Below are 22,462 nucleotides of genomic sequence, written 5' to 3' on the forward strand. Positions count from 1 at the left end.
CTGAAGTAGTACTTGATGGTAACGTTTCAATAAAATATATTGTGTAGTTAATTATCCAGACACAAGGGGGAGCCCAAAAACAACAATATTTCCATGACAAGTTATTGCTGATGTATTCTCTCTAAACACAGAAATAAAACACACCTATGTTTTTAACCTTTAGTTTGAACCCTTTAGCACTTGCAGAATGATGCATATGCTCAAGACACTAAATATTAGTGAATATTTAAAGAATATTTAAAAGCAACACCTCCTGCATAAAGAAAAACCTGCTGTTTTGGAATCTGTTCGAAACACACACTATGTTCTACAAATTAAGTGTGTATGCAATGCCCTCATAGTTGTTTAAAAAAATATTAGTAATGAACTAGAAATAAGGGTAAGGAGGATCATGACAATAAGACATCAAAATTGTCAAGTGACACCATGCAAGCTACCATGACCATTAAATTAACATAATCTCAGTCCATGTGTTGTACTTAAGCATACATAGACTTTCTTCATAATTATCATGAAACTGTAAATATAGTGAATATGATTGCAGCAGGCTATAATGTATTATCATTAGATTTTTCGCAGATTATTTTCAGTCCAACACTTTTTTAGAAGAAGCCAAGCCTGCCTATATAATACATCTCTCTGATTGAATTTCAGAATCAATAGAGTAGCCATTAGACAATACTATTAATTTATATTATCGAGTAGCAATGTGTATTGTATTCAATGGTTCAAGATCTCTGACGGTGACGCTGTCCCTTTACGAAGCACGTTGTTAAAATTCACACTCATAATGCGCACCATACTCTGATTGGTCTCAACCTGCCATGTGATAAATCTGAACCATTTATTGGCGAGTGCGCGCTGCATGCGAAGTAAAAAGAAACACGACATAAAGCATATTTTCCAGTTACGGAGTCGTCTCGTACCTTACAGTGAATTTGCAGACGAAGCTTTTGCAGACATAGCTGTGTTTATGTATGTATTTTCTGTGTAATATTTACTGTTTATTAAAGATTTAAAGCCAGTTCAACGCTGAATCATAGGATGCACGCCTGCGGGGTAAACAAGTCCACGTGAGTCATAGCATTATCAGCTACAACGATACCGTGTAGTCCAATAAATATTGGCCACTACAATGGGAAGCACAGGTACATTCGGAAACCTTCGTAAGCGCGGAGATGGGTTGCAGTCATATACACTGTACGAATAAAATGGCAAAAAAAAAAACTAGCATCACTGGAAGTAAAGCCACGATTGATGGCCTTTTAAGGAAATACCTATTGCGTAATGATAAGTGACGTCAAGCCAGGCAGGAGTCACAAGACTCGAAGTCCGCTAGTAAGCTACTAGCTAGCACTCTCCACAGCTCCGTCGCCGGACCCGGGTGTTAGTATAATCCTGTGAGAATCGGGGAAAGATGGCAGAGTCAATGGAGCACGTTGGAAGAACCCCTCATATTAAATTCGCCAAAACTTAAGCGTTGTCTGTATCTGATGCATCAAAGACTTGTGAAAACGTAGCTGACTATTGGCGAGCCCCTTTTGGACGTAACTGGCGTGGCGTTTTTCCATTTTCTTTGTGGCTTAGGTAGTCGAATGTTGGTATTCGCTTGAGGGTAATCGTGATCGAAACACGACGTGGGAGCGTGGAGCTAGCAAGGCGAGGGTAGGCAGGCGAGCTCGGTGGGTGCTTGTTTTTAGGGGATGTTCTCCGTACTTTCTTATGGCAGACTGGTTGCCAGGGCTGTCCTCGGCGGACTTTCCCAAACAGATAGCCGGGATTACAGCCTGGTGACAGCTAGCTGTGGATTCGGAAAAGATTTTCGCAAGGGGATTTTGAAGAAAGGGATGTGTTATGGTGATGACGCCTGCTTCATAGCTCGACATAGATCCGCCGATGTTTTGGGTAAGTGCTAAGTGCAACTTCTGTTCAATTTGCATGTGTGACCTGGCTAGTTAGTCGACGTTAGGCAAGTTTTACTTGGAGACAAATACTCTAATAACGACTGTTGCTACCATAACTAATCAGCATTTCCAGCTCATAACCTAGCTACACTGTGTTGTAGCCTAGCCATGCAATGTTAGCTAGCTCCCCGTTTCATATGTCCCCGCAAACCAACTGTATTGCAATTGTTAGCCTGCTAAGGTTACATTACAATTAGCTACCTAGGCAAGACCCCATACATCCGGTTGGTAACGTCAACTTACCTACTATCATCTAGCAATCTTTTTTTCATAAATTGGCCTCTGCCTTCATTCACCACCTCGTTCATCCGCCTTTAAAATAAAGCGTTTAACGTTCAGTTCAACAATATGCTCGCTACACGGCAAGGCATTTTTCCAGGCGTCTAAGGTTGCATTAATAAAGCAACATTAATAAAGCAAATGGCAAACTCTAATAATTGGTTGACATTGACCCTTGACTTCCAATGACATTATACCAAGAGTAACCGCATCCAAGTTAGTATTTAGAGAAACGCATGCGGGAGCGAAAACATTGGAGTACCCATTGTTGGGGGGGGGGGGAACAAAGGGTGAAATTGACACCACGCGAAGCTAAACTATCTGACTAGCTAGCTAGCAATGTAACGCCATACACTGCTGAAATATGAAAGATTCGTATTTTAACTGAATACCATCTAGCAATGTTTATGTATGTTTTCGTTTCCAGATATGATAACTATGGCTAGCTATTGCTTAACTATCCCGCTTAGCTTTATGTGCAGTTGTGATTCAGGCAGGTATTGTGCATGAAGGTAATTTGGGGTGTTGGTTATTGTTCTGTTCTCAGGGACGTTTTTGTTTTCATATGTGATCCCACATTACAAATGACTGCGATGAGCGTTGCTGTACAGGGAAACCGGTTCGTGTTTAAGGTCAGAGTGGTCACGCATGGGGGCAGCCATATTGACAAAAACCTATCACGTTTCTCCAAAACGGAGCTAACGTTTCCTACGGGAGAATACGTTGTCCTTAAATGACTTGCTAAAATACCCCATTGGATAATGCAGTTACTAGCCATTTATAATCGTGCACGTTAGTTACCTGTAGCAACGTCTGCAAAATATTTACGCGCGTTCTAAAAGGCAGCCTGAAATGCATTTGACCTAGGAAAATTGTTCGAACAATGGTAGGTTTTCCAACGACTTGTAGTAGTGTGAGTTCCTATGGGTGAGTCAGACTCCCAACCCCCTACACATATGATATGATATGTCTGGTGTAAGGTAAACCCGTAAATGGCAACTTGTCACCTTATGGACCTAATTTCTGTAATATAAGTATAGTAACAACCGTAAATGTATTGTTCATAATATACATAGTTAAATTATACAACCTAAAATACGTTGTCCAGTAAGGATTTTGTTCGGTTTTTTTTTTTTCTACACCTTGCATCCATACAGTGTCAAATATCCATTACACAATTAATTAATTAATATTCACAGTATTTGTGGTATTTCTCCAAGTCTACAGTGTAGGCCTGCTACCTTTGGTTAAAGCTTAGTGGCAGGCTCTTGGCAAGGGCATTAACTAGTTGTGTGAAAAGCGAAGAGGATGGAAACCCTCACTCTGTGAATGATCTCTGTTTTTGCCAGTGATTATTTAAACTCATCACAGCTTACAGACACAAGAGGGTATTCTTATACTATGTACCCTTATTGTAATCTAGAGCTCAGCTTGAGGGGTTTTACAAAACTTATTACAGCATAAACACAGCCTATGTTGTGGATCACATCGATTTCGAATGCCGTAGTGTGTGTATGTGTGTATGTGTGGATCTTGAGCTAGCACTGTCGCCTCCCAGGAAGAAGGTCCTGGGTTCAAATCCCGGCCTGAACCTCTCTGTGTGGACTTTGCATGTTCTCCTTGTGTCTGTGTGGGTTTCCTCCGGGGACTCCGGTTTCCTCCCACAGTACAAAGACATGCATGTTAGGCTAATTGGAGGCGACATTGCCAGGGCGTTGCTGCAAAAGAGCATGCATACTTGGTCAACTTACCCTGTATAAATAAAGGTTAATAAATGCATGTCATTGTATGGATTTAGATGTGCTTATTCAGAGTGACTCATGCAGTTGCATTCCTTTATGTACTATTCATTTATGTGGCTGACTATTTACTGCAGTGCTTCAGGTTATGTACCATACTCAAGTGCTCTGCAGAAGTGCCCCACCTGGGAATCAAAGCTGCAAACACTGAGAAAGAAGCCAAACCATTATACCACACTGCCATCCAGCCTACTGAAGCAAAGAACATTAAAGCTGCAAATCTTCACCAAAATGTAATAAATAAAATAAATAAAAAAGAAACAGATTTCTTTTTTTTTGTGTTTATTTAGCAGAGAGAAACTGGGATTTAGGGAACAGTAAATATTATGAGGACATATCTAACAAATATGTCATGCACTGGAGATGTGGTATGGGTATGAAGATGTTACGTGCAACCAACAAAAGTCGAATTAGAATATATGAAAATGCAACACTGGCTGCTAGCATATAGCCTTTCCCTCTCCCTTTCCCAATGGGGCCGTGACATGGGCTCAGAAGGTAAGAGCAGTCGGCTGGCAGTCAGAGGTTTGCCTGTTCGATCCCGCCCTGTCAAAGTTTCCCTGAGCTAGACACCTAACCTCCAATTGCTTTTGACGAGCTGGTTGGTGCCTTGCATGGCAGCTAATCGCTGTTGGTGTGTGTGAATGAGACTCATCAATCGTACAGCGCTTTGGATAAAGGCGCTATATAAATGCAGGAATTTACCCTTTACAACCGCCGCCCCCCTCACTGTGCCCTTCCCCCCCTCTAGGCCCATCCCTTCCTTTTCCACTTTCTCCCCCCTTACAGACTCTGATGTTTCTCAACTCCTGCTCTCCCACCGCCCTACAACCTGTGCCCTTGACCCTATCCCCTCTTCTCTTCTCCAAACTATCACACCTGACATTCTCCCATTTGTCACCTCCCTTGTCAACTCCTCCCTGTCTTCCGGCTGTTTTCCGGCATCCTCCAAGAGGGCCCACATCACTCCGCTGCTAAAAAAGCCTACCCTGGATCCCTCCATCATCCAGAACTACCGCCCGGTATCTCTTCTTCCTTTCCTTTCTAAAACTATAGAACGAGCCGCTTCTACTCAACTTTCTTCCTTCTTTTCTAACAACAACCTGCTAGACCCCCATCAGTCTGGCTTCAGATCGGGCCACTCGACAGAGACTGCGCTCCTCTCCGTCAGTGAGTCACTTCATGCCGCACGAGCAGCCTCCCTCTCCTCTGTCCTCATTCTTCTAGATCTCTCTGCTGCCTTCGACACTGTGGATCACTCCATCCTCCTGTCTGCCCTGTCAGCAACGGGCATCTGTGGCACAGCCCTGGACTGGATTGAGTCCTACCTCTCTGGTCGCTCCTTCCAGGTTGCCTGGGCTGGTTCGGTATCGACACCTCGGCCCCTCGCCACAGGAGTTCCCCAGGGCTCAGTCCTTGGCCCGCTTCTTTTTTCTCTCTACACTCGCTCCCTTGGCCCTGTGATCACTGCACATGGGCTATCCTACCACTGCTATGCGGACGATACCCAACTCTTCGTCTCGTTCCCGCCGTCTGATACGCAGGTTTCAGCCCGTATCTCTGCTTGCCTGAGGGACATCCAGAGCTGGATGGACAACCACCATCTAAAGCTCAACCCAGGTAAAACTGAAATGATATTCATCCCTGCTAATACCTCTCCCCATCTGGATCTCTCCATTTCCCTCGGGGATACCACACTCACGCCGTCACCCAGTGCAAGGAACCTCGGCGTGGTGATGGACAGCAGACTGTCCCTTTCCGAGAACATTGCGGCGGTGACCCGGTCTTGCAGGTTCTTCCTATACAACATACGGAGAATCCGCCCCTTTCTCACCCCCTACTCGACCCAGCTCCTGGTCCAAGCGATGGTTCTGTCCCGCCTGGACTACTGCAATTCCCTCTTGGCTGGCCTCCCAGCGTCTGCCATCAGACCCCTCCAACTCATCCAGAATGCAGCAGCTCGTCTGGTCTTCAACCTTCCCAAATACTCACACGTCACCCCCCTGCTTACTTCCCTCCACTGGCTGCCTGTCATGGCTCGCATCAAATTCAAAACATTGGTGCTAGCCTTCCAAGCAGTTAAAGGGTCTTCCCCAGCTTATCTGCAAAAAATCATCAGACCCTACACCCCTGCCAGACCTCTTCGTTCAGCCTCCACAGGCCGCTTGGCACCTCCCCCTCTCAGAACCTCCACCTCACGCTCACGACTACTGTCTGTTCTGGCTCCACGGTGGTGGAACGAACTCCCCGTTGAGGTCAGAACTATAGAATCCCTCCCCACCTTCAAGCGCAAGCTGAAGACACACCTCTTCAAACAGCACCTCTCCCCATCCCTCCCTACCTCCCTGTGAACCTTAATTGTTGTCTCTGTGACTTGTGTATCAGTATTTTAGTTGGCTAGGTAAGCAGTGTTTGGATAGTTAACTTTGGTGACTTTTGCTCTGTTTGTTTGTTTGTTCAAAAAAAAAAAAAAAGAAAAAAAAAAAAAAAAAAAAAAAATGGCCCTTGTCCTTATCTTTGTTGTACAGGTAGCAGTTGAAATTGTACTTACCTCTAGGGTCTTTCAGCGAACTTATCCCTGGTTATGGGTATGCACTTTGTTGTACGTCGCTCTGGATAAGAGCGTCTGCCAAATGCCAATAATGTAATGTAATGTAATGTACCCTGTGTATCCTTAAATGGATGTGCACCAATGCAGACTGTAGACGGTGCTAATTGAAATAGGGGGACCAAGATGAACTGGATGCATAGACCATTTCTTACATGTAGCATAGCAATGTTTGAGAAAGCATTCCCCTTTGCTAGATGCTCTACACACACCACCCAAGAAGCCCACTCATGCCTCTTTCTGTTAAGCCTGATGGTGCTTTGAGTGCTTCTGTGACTGGTATTGCCAACCTATACGTGGTAATTGGCAGGATTCATGCATTTTATGCATACATGTTTAAATGTACCCATTTTGCTTGATTAGGAAGGCAGCAGCCATTGTTGCTGGGTTGTCTGGTCATGGCGGGGATCAAGGACCTTGGCCGTAATTCCTGTGATATTGGAAATCTCAGAGTTGTGCTGGACGCATGCTGAATACTGACGACTGTAAGGCATGAACGGCTTCTGTCGCTGTAAGTCAGTTAGGTTAGTGAGATATTGTCTTGTATGTTAGAAGTCCCTAATGTTATTGAAAATTAAATGTCACAGGTCAGGGAATAAGTGCTTTCCCAGTCCGGTCAAACTGTGATGGGATAACTGCTCACAAGGAGATTGTAGACTAATTCCTGTCTTGTCCTACTTTATGCTGTATTTTGGTCTGGGTTACACAAGCCAAGTGAACAAGTGCAGGAGACTTCATCCTCTTGTGTCATTCATACTAACACTCTAGGTCGGGGCGTCTCGGTGTCCATTGCATTCTTTTCAGGGAATCACATTTTCCATTGTGTGGAAAGTGTCTTCAGTCTGTGACTGTATTGACAGCCATTGATTGAATCCTTACGCACTGTCAACCTGCAGTGTTTGAGCAAGAAAAGAAACTTAGAGCACAGAATCGATGGAATGTTCTGTTTATTGAAGTGGCATTGCTACACTGCACTTTCTGTGTCTGTCCCTTCCTCTCCTCCTCAGGGCAGTAGAGTGTTGAAGGAATGTAAGGGACACAAATGAAAGCGAAAAAGGCATCACTAAAAACAATACCATAAGTCATGCAGGGTTATGAAGTGTTTAACTCCTTATGGGTGGATGCGACCTGCAGGGTTATGAAGTGTTTAAGGTGGAAACGAAAGTCTTGGCCGGTTACATTACTCATTAAAAAAAGGTGGGGGAAAGGGTATGCAATCACCAGCACCTGCTTATTGGTTCACTTCCAAGGACTGGATGCTCAGAAATGAGTCTGCCGTGGCTTTGGTCCGAGTGGGGCACCCCGCACACTGTGGATGGGGGGACAGGTTTGGTGAGCCGCTCATTGGCTGGGAGGACTCTCCTTGTATGGTCACACGAGGAGTTTCTTGTGAGCAAAGCCTTTCCAGGAAAATGTCATGTCATATCATATGGGGCGACATGGCTCAGGCAGTAAGAGCAGTCGTCTGGCAGTCGGTGGGTTGCCGGTTCGATCATTATATTCGACATTTGTCGAAGTGTCCCTGAGCAAGACACCTAACCCCCAAATGCTCCTGACGAGCTGGTCGGCGCCTAGCATGGCAGCCAATCGCCGTCAGTGTGTGAGTGTGTGTATGAATGGGTGAATGAGAAGCATCAATTGTACAGCGCTTTGGATAAAGGCGCTATATAAATGCCAACCAGGGCTGTTCTGTGAAAAGGGAGCACGAGTGGAGTCGAGTGTCTTGCAGGCAATCCCAGCATAATTAATAAAAGCATACAATATAGTCTTTGTATATGTTTAAACATAATGTATAGATTTTCTGTTTTGTTAAATACAGCTTTTTCTTTCTTTTCTTTGTTTCATTTTTATCGAGGGTGCCAATAATTCTGGGGCTCACTGCGTGTATATGTATGTATCTTATGGACTGTTGTGTGTTTCCGGGGTTACAGGATTCGATCACTAACTTGATGTCACACTCGGGTTTCTGGTGGAATGCATAGAAATGTGGTTCCATTCACGATGATTGAAGAAAGTTCTCCATTTTTAGGGCTGACACTGTCCGATAGGTTAGAGAGTGCACTGCATGATGGGTTTGAGTATAAACTACTGACCATTTGCTGGAAGTTACCTGGGGCATTGGTACCTCTCCTACAGTTGTCTCACCCTGCTGCTTTCACTCCACTGAACCTGGATAAGAGCCAGTCAATGGTCACAGCAGCCTAGATGGTTCCCAACAATGACCTACTTAGTGATAGCAACTGTCCTTCCAGGCGAGACCCTGCTGTGCACAAAATTAGTAATGTTCTCTGACGCATCACTGAGTGACTTGCTGGAATTGGTCAAGGATGATTGGAGTGGAATTTTGCATGTTTGCCGCAGAGTTGCCTGGGACTTTGCAAAGATCACAAATCTGTGAGCCCAGTCTGTGACAATAAGAACCAGAAAGCTTTTGCTCTTGATCAGAAATGCACTTCTGCTTCAGGGCTGTCCAGTGTGTTGTAAAAGGTTTCAAAAATGTGATTACAAAAGTACCCTTTCCTGTTTGTGGTAATGCTGATAAATCATTTAAAGTGCCATCTTGCAGACCTAGCATTGAAAGCATTAGAAGAAGCAGGGGCTACACTGATAGGAGCACTTCTCCCTGCCTACTTCTAGGTTGAGTTACTGGATTTAGAATTTGACACGCTATGTTGTGTATATAGTACAAACCTCAGAGTTATGGACTGACTGAACAGGATTTGAACCTGGAAGCATAAGGAATTATGCATTTTCAAGTTGGGAGCAAGCTTTTGAGGCAGCAGTGTAATGAGACAAACTACAGCACCATGTTTTAATGTAAGGCATAGATGCATTTATCCCTTAAGAGCACTGTACAGCCAACTTAAGCACGAGTTGAGCTGAGCTGGTCTGTGCGATGCAGGGAGCTGGGGAATATCCTGCCGACTGAAACCCTGTCCTGCTAAACGGCAGACGTACGTCACCCCCACGCGGGGCCCTGGCAGGCGGCACCAGCACTGTCTGGCGTTGGATTCAAGAGCACGGGATGCATCCCTATGCAGAGCCTGGGCCCTCGGCTGGGGATGCCACCCGAGTGCCTCCTCCCCCTTAACAGCAGGACTGTGCGCCTTTCCTACTGCTGCACAGGCAGTCTTCGTGCTGCAGCTGAGACAATATACAAGCCCAGTGCACAGCTGACCCCAGATCAGGGCACAGCGCTCACAGAGCATGACTCCTCACACCTGTCACACCCCAGCACAGCTGGTGTGTGGGGGGAGGGGTAGGGCTTACTGGATCCCCAATGGTGTGTGACATGAGAGCCTGGATGGCCCCACTGCTTCCATCTGTCCCATTGTGGCTGCCCTGGTGGTGACTTGCTGAAGAGAGCCACAAACCTTGTTGTTGGAAAGCTGTTACTGTAGTTATAAGCGCCAAACCATGCATGCCTTTTATAGTAAACCTAGGTTTATATGAGCTGACATGTACCGGAATACTTTTTGTTACTTGCTTGCGCTCATTTAAAATTATTTTGAATGAGGAGTGTGTGCATTGCCATTTTGATTGTTGCCTTGTGACTGTCTTCATGCTGATAGTAATTTAGCTGTAGCTTTGGGAGCTAGGCTAGTGCAAGCAGACGCTTCTGTCATTGAAGGGTGTGCACTGGGGCGTTTCTGGCCCCGCCTACTACACTTTTCCAGTCCTCTGGTTTCCTGTTTGTGTTGGTGGTAGCAGACAATTCTGTACAACTGAGCAGATATCTGATCACAGTTGAGGTTTGTTTTTGTCTGCCTCTTTTTTTATCACTCAGTGAAGGTATGTCTGGTCAACAGGACAACTGAAATGTTGTTGCCCTTATCTCTTCTTTGTGGAGTGCGACTCCCCCGATGTGAGGGAATGTATGCGTGTGATTAATGCATACGACTGCCTGGCCCCCATTAACTCTCACTCGCTGTTGGGCCAAGCCATTCTCCCCTTCTGTAGCTGTTGTGGGCTGTGGCATCTTCCACTGGCAGGACAGTTTGTGAGAATGGCTCCTTGATGATGATGAGTCCTATATGGTGGAATATGTCAGGAGACCGTTGGAATGCATCACCAAAACTGAAGTCTAAACTAATATGTTAAAGGCTCAAGTAAGCAACCTGGCCTGTGTGTCAGCTGGTCCCTTGCATTCTAGTATTTCCCTGTGCACAACTTTCAGTCCTGTTGAGTTTTATAGAGTAAAGAGCCCTAATTGTGCTCTGACACAAGTGATTAAGTTACAGACCGGTGTATTAATTTAAAGCAAGTGCTAGGCTAATAAAGGTATGCAGGCATTCTTTTCTTCAGGATATTTATAGATTCTGAATCCGCAAATCCGTCTATTCTCTTCCTGCCCTAAGGGCAGTGAGGTTGCTGTACTGTGGCCTTCCAGAACTGGGCTTGCTGTCATAGTTCTGTAACATAGTCAGCTATAGACCTGTAACATGCAAGCAAATCTTTTTGAATGGCTTGCCTGCAACTGGCAGGTACAACATTCCGCTTTTGTTGTAACCGTTGCCTCTGGTTGTTTGGACAGAGGGACCTCATACCTTTGCATTTATCTGTGTTTTCCTGTTTTTCAGGTGTGGCAGACGGCGTGGGGGGATGGAGAGATTACGGCGTGGACCCCTCCCAGTTCTCCGGCACGTTAATGAGGACATGTGAGCGGCTGGTGAAGGAGGGCCGCTTCATGCCCAGCAATCCCGTGGGCATCCTCACCACCAGCTACTATGAGCTCCTCCAGAACAAAGTCCCCCTGCTGGGTGAGTGCGCGGTGCCCTGCTGGGCTTTAACGGCCTATGACGAAGCATGTCTTTCTCTGTGACATGGTGCACACACTGTTGCTCCTATGATGAAGCATGTCTTTCTCTGTGACATGGTGCACACACTGTTGCTCCTATGACGAAGCATGTCTTTCTCTGTGACATGGTGCACACACTGTTTCTCCTATGATGAAGCATGTCTTTCTCTGTGTCATGATGCACACACTGTTGCTCCTATGATGAAGCATGTCTTTCTCTGTGACATGGTGCACACACTGTTGCTCCTATGACGAAGCATGTCTTTCTCTGTGACATGGTGCACACACTGTTGCTCCTATGTTGAAGCATGTCTTTCTCTGTGACATGGTGCACACACTGTTGCTCCTATGTTGAAGCATGTCTTTCTCTGTGACATGGTGCACACACTGTTGCCGAAACTGCAGCCCTCCTCAGCACATGCTTTTGAAACTGTTATAAGAATGTGTGCTACTCCAGTGCGTGTTTTTTTTAAGCTGCTTGCAGCCAATTAGAATATCCAGAGAGATGTGATGAGTTTTTCCAGGTAATAACAGACCAGCCAAATTATCTCTGAATTGATTAGAGGAGAAGCTGGTCCTTAGGACGTCCAAAGATTTAATTTATCTTTGCCTAACAAGTGCAGCCAAGTGCGATCTTGAACATGACGTAGGAGGAGTTGTTTGTGGAACATGAAGGGGCATATGACGTCAGTATGTTTTTGGTATGCCCTGGACCCTGGACCCTGGACCCTGACCCCCGGCTGTCAGTGAGGAGGGCTTTCTGACTGCCGGGAGGCAAACTGCGCCAGCGCCATGGGCAGACTAGAGATCTGCAGCATGAGTCACAGTGAGGCTGTGTCATGAGTCTGCCAGCAAACTGCACGCTCCAGCCTCGCCTAAATTAATCACAGCCGCTCACTGGAAAGAAGTAGCATGCAGAAACATGTGCGCTGTGTTAAAAAGGGAAAAAAAACTATGTATTTACAAAGAAACATCTACACAAAGGCTCATTCCAAACCCGGTAAACAACATACTCCCATGCCTCCCACCCCCTTTTAAGAAAGTTCCTCAGCTTTTTCCATAAACATGGCTGACAGACAACCAGTACCATTGAAGGTAGTTAAGAGTTTGTGGGCTGGGCTTTAAGAATGCTTGTTCAAAGCCAATGACATGAGAGCCCCGTAGTAATACTACCATACAGAGATGTAGAAGGAGGCAGCGAGCGTGATTGTTCAGCGATGAGTCACCAGCAGCTGGGTGTGGTCCTGTTCCTGGAGGCCTTTTTGTCGGGATGCTTTTCTTCAGTCCATATCTGATGCAAAATATGAACTGATGGCAGTCAAACCAAAAAAAACCCCACTGCACTCTGTTTGGGTCCCTAAATCAAATGTTTTTGTTTTGTCTCGTCCTTCAGCATCACCTCGACAGTGTGACTCATTCGTGTGGAACCTAGGTTACCCCCTAGATCTGTCATGTCTGAGTTGTACGGGCATTAATATAACCTGTGCCTGCTATCTCCAGTTCTGCGGAACCCGATAGTGCAAAGTGAGCAGTCTCCACGGAGATGCTGGATCGATAATATATATATATATTTTTTTTTTGCTGTGTGCAGGGCTGTGCAAGTTCAGCTTGTGGATGCTGGGAAGAATTAGTTTAACAGCAGATTTACCTGCTGGCCCTCCTACCTGGACTGTTTCACCACTGATAAAAGAACCCCTGGGTGAATTTAAAAAAATAGAAAAATCTATGCATAGCCTCATCACAAACTTGCAGCTTCCCTTTTGACGAGGTGTTGGTCTTGGTTCACGACAGATGCATCGACCCCTTTAGAAGGTTTTTTTTTTAAATGTTTAGTTGTTGTAGAGACACTTCTGCTTAGCTCGGAGTTTTGAAAGTCCAGAGACTTTCTTTTCCAACGTCACAGACAGTAGTGACATAGTACCTGCAGCTTGGGGGCTGGGCCTGGCACCATGCCCCTGTGGTTTCATCAGCACATGGCAGGCTGCTTTGTGCATCTGTTCCCCAGACCAAAATAAAGGGGTCAATGTGCGGGACAGACAAGCGCAGGGACTTCCAAACTGTCCTCCCAGAAGGCTGTGTTCCTCTGTGCCTGTACAGCTCAAACTGTTCTAGAGAACAAGGGCTTCCCTTGGTAGAGTGTTTTGGCCATTGGCCAATTTAAGCGTTGTACATGTTGATTGTTATTGTTCAGGTTTAAAGCTTGTTTTTAAAAGTAAATCTGTCACCATTATAATTATATTACATTAGTTATTTAGCTGATGCTTTTATCCAAGGTGACTTACAGTTGACTGGACTAAGCAGGAGACAATCCTCCCCTGGAGTAATGTGAGGCAAAGGGCCTTGCTCAACAGCCCAACAGCTGTGCGGATCTTATTGTGACTACACCAGGGATCGAATTACTGACCTTGCGGGTCCCAGTCATGTACCTTAACCACAAGGGGTTAAGATGAGGTATCCCTCTTGCATGGGAGACGGTTGGGCTGTCCTTACACTGAACTGTACAAATGCAAAATGATCTTCAGGATATTTTCATGTAGGGGTGAGGCTGGGTAACTGGCTTGGTATATTAAATGGCCATTGGTTCTGTGATTCACTGATGCACACCATCCTCTCTCCTGCAGGCAGCAGCACGGCGTGCATCGTGGTCCTGGATAGGCAAAGCCACCGGCTACACACGGCCAACCTGGGTGACTCGGGTTTCCTGCTGGTGCGGGGTGGAGAGGTGGTGCACCGGTCAGATGAGCAGCAGCACTACTTCAACACGCCTTTCCAGCTGTCCATTGCCCCTCCCGAGGCCGAGGGCGCGGTCCTCAGTGACAGGTCAGTCATCTCCCTGGACGTGCCGTCTCACTCCCTCTGACTGGCCGTGCCATCTCACTCCCTCTCCTGCCCAGTGTCGTCTTCACCACACCAACCCCACTCCCCAAACCTGTGCTGGAGATTTCCTTTCATTTTAAAGAGTAGGTTTAAAATTAAGTCTTCCTGTGTTCCAGAATTCCATTGCTTTCAATTACCAGTAGAGATTGTTAGAACCGCGTTAGAATGTCCAGTTTCGAACACTGTACACCTTAAAGGGTTAGTGGTAGCTTCACAGCATGCCACTTGTTCAGTACATGACACTTGCGGAGCCGATTTTACTTGGAAAAAGTTATCAGGAATAATTGCACTTCATAATAAAGGCATTTCAGTCTATGTCCTGAGATTTCACTGCAGGAATACAGAGGGTCAGGAGGATTTGCGGCTATTCTTTCCATGTCATGCCAAGTTAGTCAGATCGCCAGTTTCTCATGGGCACCAAGTAAATAGAATGGACTGTGTCCCCAATTAAGCTGCCCCACCTTCTCTGTTCCCAAGCCCCCCTTTCCTCCTGTCCCTCTAACCCTCACCGCCACAAAGCCTGTCCAGTGTGATCTGGAGCGCGGGCTGCTGCGGTGTCAGGGCTCTGTTCCAGGGCCATGTGAGGCCGCCTGGCGTTTCTGCCTGTGCCAGCAGTGGGGCGGCTGCTCCTTCCAGGAGGGGCGTGCTGGATCACTGCCATCTTCACAGCCCGTCAGAGCTGTAATCACACGGCACTGGGCCGGGATTTCCTTAAAATAACCCGTCCAGTCGCCCAGTTTCTTTCTTTTTTCTCCTTTGCCCCCGATTTTGTGAGGTTAATGGGAGGCTTAATTTCCAGCTCTCTCCTGTGCCTTTTCATTTGAGCACAACAAATTGCATTTTACACTTTCGCCCGAGTATACAAGCTAGGGTTTTACAGTCTAGTGATCAAAGTCTGGTGCAGGAATGTGTTACCCATTCATACCCAGGTTCTTGTCTTTGTGTGTTTGTGCATGTGTGTTGTGTGGTGAATGTGCGCATGTTGCTCTGTCCGTTTGAAGGCAGAATCAAAGGCATTGTGTCTGACACGGGGTTTTTTTGGCAGGGGCCTGATTGTCACCTAGTTTTTATGGTGACCCCAGTTTGGCTGTAGGAGGGTGGATCTCTGTTTTGACAGATGTCAGACAATATAATCTATTTAATTGCTTACAAGAGTCACGCAACAACTCCTTTAAACCCCTTATCTAGAGGAGACCAGACTGCTGAGCAAGGCAGCCACATGCTCCATTGGGCTCATTTCATCTCAGCGCTGTATGCCAGGCACTAATCCTTCCCGTTATTATCCAGATACATTAACCTTTAAGGGCCTTTCTCTCTATGAAGCTGAAATTATGTGCGTTTTAAATGAAAGGCGAACGTAGCAAGGTGCTACATTACAGCCAGGATCGGTACAGCGATGCAGTGCTCCTCCAAGAACTGAACCTGACACTTTCAGTGCTGATCTATATCAGTTCAGTCACTGGCACACTGGCACAAGCCAGGAACCCAAGCCGTGGACAAAGTGTACATTTCCATGCCCTGTCCATCTGACCTCATACTGACCGTGCCTTGCACCGGGCTTCTTTATGATTTATTTTAATCACCGTGGCAACAGGCCTGGCTTCTGTTCAGTGTGTATTTATCACTGTTGCACCACTGGCACTTGCATTATTGGCAGTAGAGGTGGTGCGCTGGTTTTTGTGTGTGTGATTTGTAGGGTAGTGACCGCACTAATGATTTAAATCTCTTGTCTGTCAATTGCATTTCAGGAGTGACTCTGCATTTGTGATCTCAGTGGCGCACTCTGTATACAAACTGTTTGTAGGGCAGTCCAATTCTGTAACTGATCTCAGGTTGGGGATAATGGTAATTATCCCCTGAGTGAAGCATTGGCCATTAATTCTGTCCAAGCCACATTATTTAGCTTGGAGACCGAGCTTGGAGACCGACTTTGAGCGCATTTGGGAGGCGTGGCAGCTTGGAACCGATTTTCCATGGGGGGGTCCTGGGAGGGAGATGGGGGGGAGGGGGGCAGGCAGACTGGGGTATGAGGTTAATCAGGCCCCAACCTGTGTAGGTGAGTTGCAGGGACATAATGAATGCCTTGCACAGTGCAGTGAAGGGAGTGATTCAGGAAGTCTCAGCAGCTCTACACCAGCAACGCAATCTGTGGAATGACAAGGACAGCGGCGAATTGCACGCTGTGTGGAAAAGTCATTACCAGCGACAGTCGATGTAAAATAACTCTAAATCCTAAAATCTCTTCAGTCCTTATGCGTAGGAATGTGATATTATTTTGCTTGTTTTAAAAGCATTTGCCTGTAGAAATATGTTCACAGTTGAACACTTCATCAAAGATTTGATCACTCTTCATGGGAAACTGGCCCTGCCCCCTACACTAACCCTGCGTGGTTCTCTACCCCCTGCAGTCCTGAGGCTGCAGACAGCTCCTCTTTTGATGTCCAGCTGGGAGATATCATCTTGACTGCGACGGATGGCCTCTTCGATAACATGCCCGACTACATGATCCTACAAGAACTAAAAAAACTCAAGGTATCGCTTTCTTTTACTCCGGTAGCCTCGTCTACTGACTACTGAACACATTGAATATACCATTTTAGCTAGTTTTTTAGTGTCTTTGTTTGGTTTCTCTTATTTCAATAAATGTCAGAATAGCATTTACAGCTCTTGTTAAGACTTCCTCCCTCTAGAGTCATCTATTCTAAACTCATGCCGTAACGCTATTTTTAGAACACCAACTATGAAAGTATACAGCAAACAGCCAGAAGCATCGCGGAGCAGGCCCACGTCCTGGCTTACGATCCCAACTACATGTCGCCTTTTGCACAGTTTGCTTGTGACAATGGACTGAATGTAAGAGGTAAGGTTGTGTTTTGGTCACCTTGTTAAAACTGGAGGAAGACATCCCCTTCCTCACATATTTTATGGAGCAGTTAATTTACGAGCCTTTTCTTTCTGCAAGTTTTCCGTTGCCAGGGAACTACTCAAGGCGGTTAAGAACTTTGTGGGAAGCAAGTTCTGAAATGAGGGGGAGGGGGAAACGGCAAACATTTTTTGGGGTAAAAAAAATATTTGGCTGTGATTATATCAGATGGACGTAAGGCAATAGGCCCGATTCGCTCCTGTGACCACATTGTTTTGCTTTCAAACCGCTCGCTGACTGAATGCAACAAATGGCATGAATGTAGAGAATCTCTTAAGTGTCTAAGTCCTTTCTGTTCCCTGACACGGCCTCCTTTGTGTTTCACAGGGGGAAAGCCGGATGACATCACAGTTCTTCTGTCAATTGTGGCAGAGTATACAGACTAGCGTCTGCGGGAGGGACGGAGAGAGTTCCTACTTCGGTCTTCCTCCTGTGGTCAATTGTACTGTTTGTTTCCTGCTGGCAGGATTGGGGACTTTACTCCTTTTGCAGCTAAGCCCCGACCCCACTTCCATGTCTCTCTGCACCCCTTTCCCCTCCTGTCCCGTCATTCCACTCGGCCTCCAGCCCCACCTGCGTTTGCACCTCCCCCCACCCCCACCATTCGGGCTCCAGCTGCTGTCCTGTGTGATCGGCCTACAGGCCCGCCAAAACACTGCAATGCTGGGCAGGTTTTTCCCCAGTATGTTTAAAACTGAAGGGGGGGAAGTCAACATGGCACATTTGATAACCTCGCATCAATGTGCCTGTGTCGGCACAAGTTGAGCTTGGCACAGTGCTGTTGTAGTGTCTTTCTTTTGACAGCTTTACACATGGAGGCAGGAGAGACAAATCAGACCCCTGTGCCAGTCATTTTCTGTTGGGGACTAATAGTAATAACTTAAAGAAATGAAGTTATTTTCCCTTCTTATAAAAGTTGTCCGACATGACAAGGGCTTATTTGTGGCTGGGTGGGGAGGGTGCTCGAGGGCTGGAGACAGTATAAATGGGGATAGTACCAGTCAACACAGGAAGGAAAAAGTGTCAAATCTGAGACTCGTCTCAGTTTAAGCATCTGTGCTAAAACGTCCTTCAAGGTGTGAACCGTGTTTTGGGAACAGAAATCTGAGTGGCTTCTAAATGGGCCTCAGTGGGTGGTCAGAGCCAGTTTGGGACAAGCAGCTGTCAAAGGGTGTGGGAAAAAACATTGGTATTAAGGGAGAGGGTGTGAGGAAAAAGCCACCGCAAGACGAGGTCACTTTAAGTGTAATTAAATTAAGATTAAATATTTAATGGCAATAGTTGTGCAAGTAAAGGTAGGATTGGGAATCGATGACTGCCACTGCCTCGACTGGGGAGGCAGATGTAAGAAGTGTTCTGTATGTATGAGCGCATTTCTTGAATTTGGTCTTTGGTAAATGTGTGTCTGTGTATGTTGCGGCTTTTTTAATAGTCATGTTTGTGTAATAGGATTTATGAAGTGACTGATTCCTTAAGCTGATCGACTGATCAACCAAGCAACCCTTTTTGTACTGCTTGATGAGGAAGGGGAGTGTTCGCTAAATGTAAGATTCGCAGGATGACGGATTGTGACAGAAGCCCTTAAACTCACTTGCACATGCACCCCCTCCTGTTTGAACAAGCAGTGCTACGACGCCTCAGGTCAGAGGTCCCCCGGCCCCCAGGGCGAGAGCTGTGTGTCCTGCTTATGTGTGTGTGCATGGGCTCTGTACTGCACAGAGGGTTTACGTTCTTTATAACCTTGAAGAGAGTATACCATTAACGCACAAGAAGAATTCTAGTATCTGTGAATACTTACAGATATGACAGGTCAGATATAAATAATAAAGGTTTATTTTTATAAAACTTTTTTTTGGTGGGGTGCTGAGGCTGGAAAGTGGGATTTTGTGTCATTGCTCGACTCATCCCAGCCTCACTTTATTGTACACTCTGTCCCTGTTTAGAAAACTCCTGAAGCCATCTTTTAAAACACATAGGCCTCTAATTAATTAAGTCAGGTTAGTATTTCAGTGAAATGTTGTCTAACATTTTAGGATTTCAGTCTCTCATGGCAGACATCAGGACTTTTCCCCTCCTGTAGATTTGTACTGTGTATTTGCATAACTTTATTGTGCAGCTTCTATTTTCTAATTAGAACAAATTAAGTTTCTACATGTACTGTGTACATGTCAGTCTGTGTTATTTATAATGCTCATTTGGATTGCACCAGGCATTATTCAAGTTATAATTTTTTTTATTTTAATGTGATCTGTGGTTTAATTTCTGAAATCAAGAATTTAGTTTTAATTGACGGTTCCTATAAAGGCTTTGGTGTGATTATCTTGTCATTGTGCTGCCCAGCTCATCGCCCGCATACCTGCAAAAGGCTGCTGTAAAATCAGAGGGGCGTGGACTCCACTGAAATCTTCAGGCGTATGGCACCATGACTCTCACTTTCAAAAGCCATGCAGTCTTGACACTATAAATGTCAGCTTTGCCTGAACAGAGGGAGACTTGGATCATAACATCCTTTTATGAGACAAGCTTCAGCAAACTATTTACCTTTTACCATGAAAAACAGAATATGTATGGCATGCGGTTACGCAAGATTTCACTGTCAGCTGTGTACACAGAGGTGTAGGTCAGATATATTGAGCTGCAGGCATGCAGTGTCAAACACATTTTACACCTCTGCCCTGGCTTATCCACTCCCTTGTGTGTTGTAGCAGGTGCACCAAAGACATGCTTCCTGATTTGTATATTTTTTGTTTTTAAATGATAAAGCAATACTATGACAATACATGACAAAATGCATCACCTGTGTTAATGCGCATTTTCTCACATTTAGGACATCTGGTTAGTAAGATTTTTAAAATGGCAAAAAAAGAAAAAACCTTTAATGTAACTATATGCACTGACGGCATTACTGCATTAAGTGCCCCAGGCCACTGGCTGGTCATGCATTTAATTTCTATGCTGTACTGGAGCTCCAGTGCCCTGGTTTGTCTCTGTATGAGAGCCAATGGGAGTCTAGTGGTAGCTTTGTGGGTCCTAGGTTAAACCAAAGTAGGTAAGGCAAGCCATAACCAAGCATGACCAGGGTGTTCCCTCCTTTCCCTCCCACTACCTGCTCCGCAGTTAACCAAGCCAGCAGCACTCGCTTCTTCTGCACTCAGAAAAAGGGCCATTCCTCCTCAGAAACCCCACCACCAAGTCATCAAATAGTTAGCCTTACACTCATCTGTGGCACTCGCTGTTGAGTGACCTGCAGGAAATTTCCAAGTGGTTTTCAGTTCTACTTTGTGTGACATGACATGGGGAAGGTTTTGATGACGCTGGTCTTTGGTTTTAGGTTACGACTCTTGAGTACGTTCAATCCCTGTATGCTACAAGCTGTTGATTCAGTGTTCCTAAAGGCAGACTGCCTTCCTGTCCAGCTATGAACATAAACTTGGTCTCAGGTTTGAGAAGGTCAAATTGTGGCAGGCACACTGAATGTTACAGGACTGCTAATTGTAAAAGGACAATTTTGCAGTGAAACTAAGAGCCCACTCGTGCTTGTTAGTAGTGAGTATTGGGTCATGTTGTTCAGTCTAAGATAATGCTAAGTACTGAAGCGCTGGACCTGACTGAAGGACCAGTGAGCTCAACATGGCCATATCCGCCTTAACCCAGAAACCCATTCCACCCCCTGTGCGGCCTTGTGACAGAGCCAGCTTATCCTGTTTCCCAAAACTGTCCTGCTGCTCAGTTTGTCAGCACGCTTTCTGTTAGACATGCTTTCTTACACTTGTTGAAATAGGCGATGTTTGTTAGTCTGAAAGCTGCACATATTTTTGTGTGTGTTCAGTACAATGATGCAGGTATGGATTCTGTAAATATGTTTTCAAAGCTGTAAAATATTTAAATAAAGACTATAGTATTTATACAAAACTGTCTGGCTTCTTGCATTTTAATACTTTCAAAACGTCAAGCTCTAAAATATGTAATGTAATGTCCACGTGCAAATTATTAATTGTAAGACATTTAAACCAGGGGTGCCAAAATTTTGCACCCCGCTGCAATTGACTAATATGCTGATGTGCCAACTTTTTACCTCCAGGTTTTTGCAGGTTATTTACTTAGCAAATGTCCTTGTCTGTAGGTCACATTGCTTACAATACTTGTTTTTAACAAGTATCTACATACAGTAATACAGCCAGATTTACTGAAGTGATTTAGCTGAAGTGCCTCTGGCTCAAGAATATACTAGCTATCCACAGTTTGAACATACAGCCCAACTCAAACAACATGCAACTAAACATCTAATGCTCTATATCATCCTCCTTGGGAGTTCTATTCAAGTAATTAGGCTTCATATCCCTTTACAGGCATGGTGGTACATTGAGAATGAAGAGTTATCAATTTCATTGGCTCATGTGGAGCAAATATCCTCTTGCCATTCAGCTGAACTGTGTTTTCAGTTTGAATGTGAATGCCTTGAGAAAAGAATGTGTTACCTGCGTTCAGATGAACATTTTTTTTGTCTGACTGAAAATTTCTCTGATACCAGGTCAACTGAGTTGAAGTCAAGGCGTTCCCTTCCTAGCTATGCAGAACACTGCGTACTATACTATCTCTCTCCCCCACTACCACTAATGCCTGCCCTGGGAATCTTGAATGTTTAGTTGTACATTCCATACTGTATTCAAGTACTCTGCACTGTTTCATTTTGTGGTCATTGATCCCACTGTTCTCATGCTCTGCAGCCTCACCACAAGTGCCAACCGATATCAGCACAAGTATACATCTTTGGGAGTTTGAAGGGGCATTTAAAAAATAATAATGAAAGATTAATAAAAAGGAAAACCTTTCAGGATTGCTTCATAACAAGTGTGAAAAGCACCCAATGTGTACATCCCTGTTTTCTAGGTTATGTAATCAGAACTGTACATTCTTTTAAAGAGTGGTATATGCAATGGGACAGACTTCAGGGGCTTGTTAGACTTTGGCATTTACCAAAGGCACCCTGCTCCTGCCAAATAGCTGAAGCTAAGCAGCTGTGAGATGGGAGACCTCCTGGGAAGGAGCAGCTACACAGGCACAACCCGTACCTCGGGTAGCTCACATTTCCAGAACAATCTTTTACCATATACACCTGCCTATTCAGTAATGTCAAATTCAAATACATAGGGATCAGCTTACTTCTTGGCTGTATCAGTAAAGGCACACATTGTCATTTAATTCATACATAAC

General features: G+C 45.3%; 1 protein-coding gene across 1 annotated transcript; it reads left to right on the forward strand.

The window, feature by feature from the left end:
• Positions 1 to 1,325: 1,325 nt before the first annotated feature.
• pptc7a (protein phosphatase targeting COQ7 a) lies at positions 1,326 to 21,160 on the forward strand. Its single transcript, XM_061261300.1, has 6 exons — positions 1,326 to 1,905; positions 11,231 to 11,410; positions 14,070 to 14,268; positions 16,734 to 16,857; positions 17,056 to 17,185; positions 17,576 to 21,160. The coding sequence occupies exons 1-6, from the start codon at positions 1,704 to 1,706 to the stop codon at positions 17,632 to 17,634; spliced, it is 894 nt and encodes a 297-aa protein (XP_061117284.1). The 5' UTR covers positions 1,326 to 1,703; the 3' UTR covers positions 17,635 to 21,160.
• Positions 21,161 to 22,462: the final 1,302 nt, after the last annotated feature.

Source organism: Conger conger, chromosome 11 (genome assembly GCF_963514075.1).
Source record: "Conger conger chromosome 11, fConCon1.1, whole genome shotgun sequence".
Taxonomy (NCBI): Eukaryota; Metazoa; Chordata; class Actinopteri; order Anguilliformes; family Congridae; genus Conger; species Conger conger.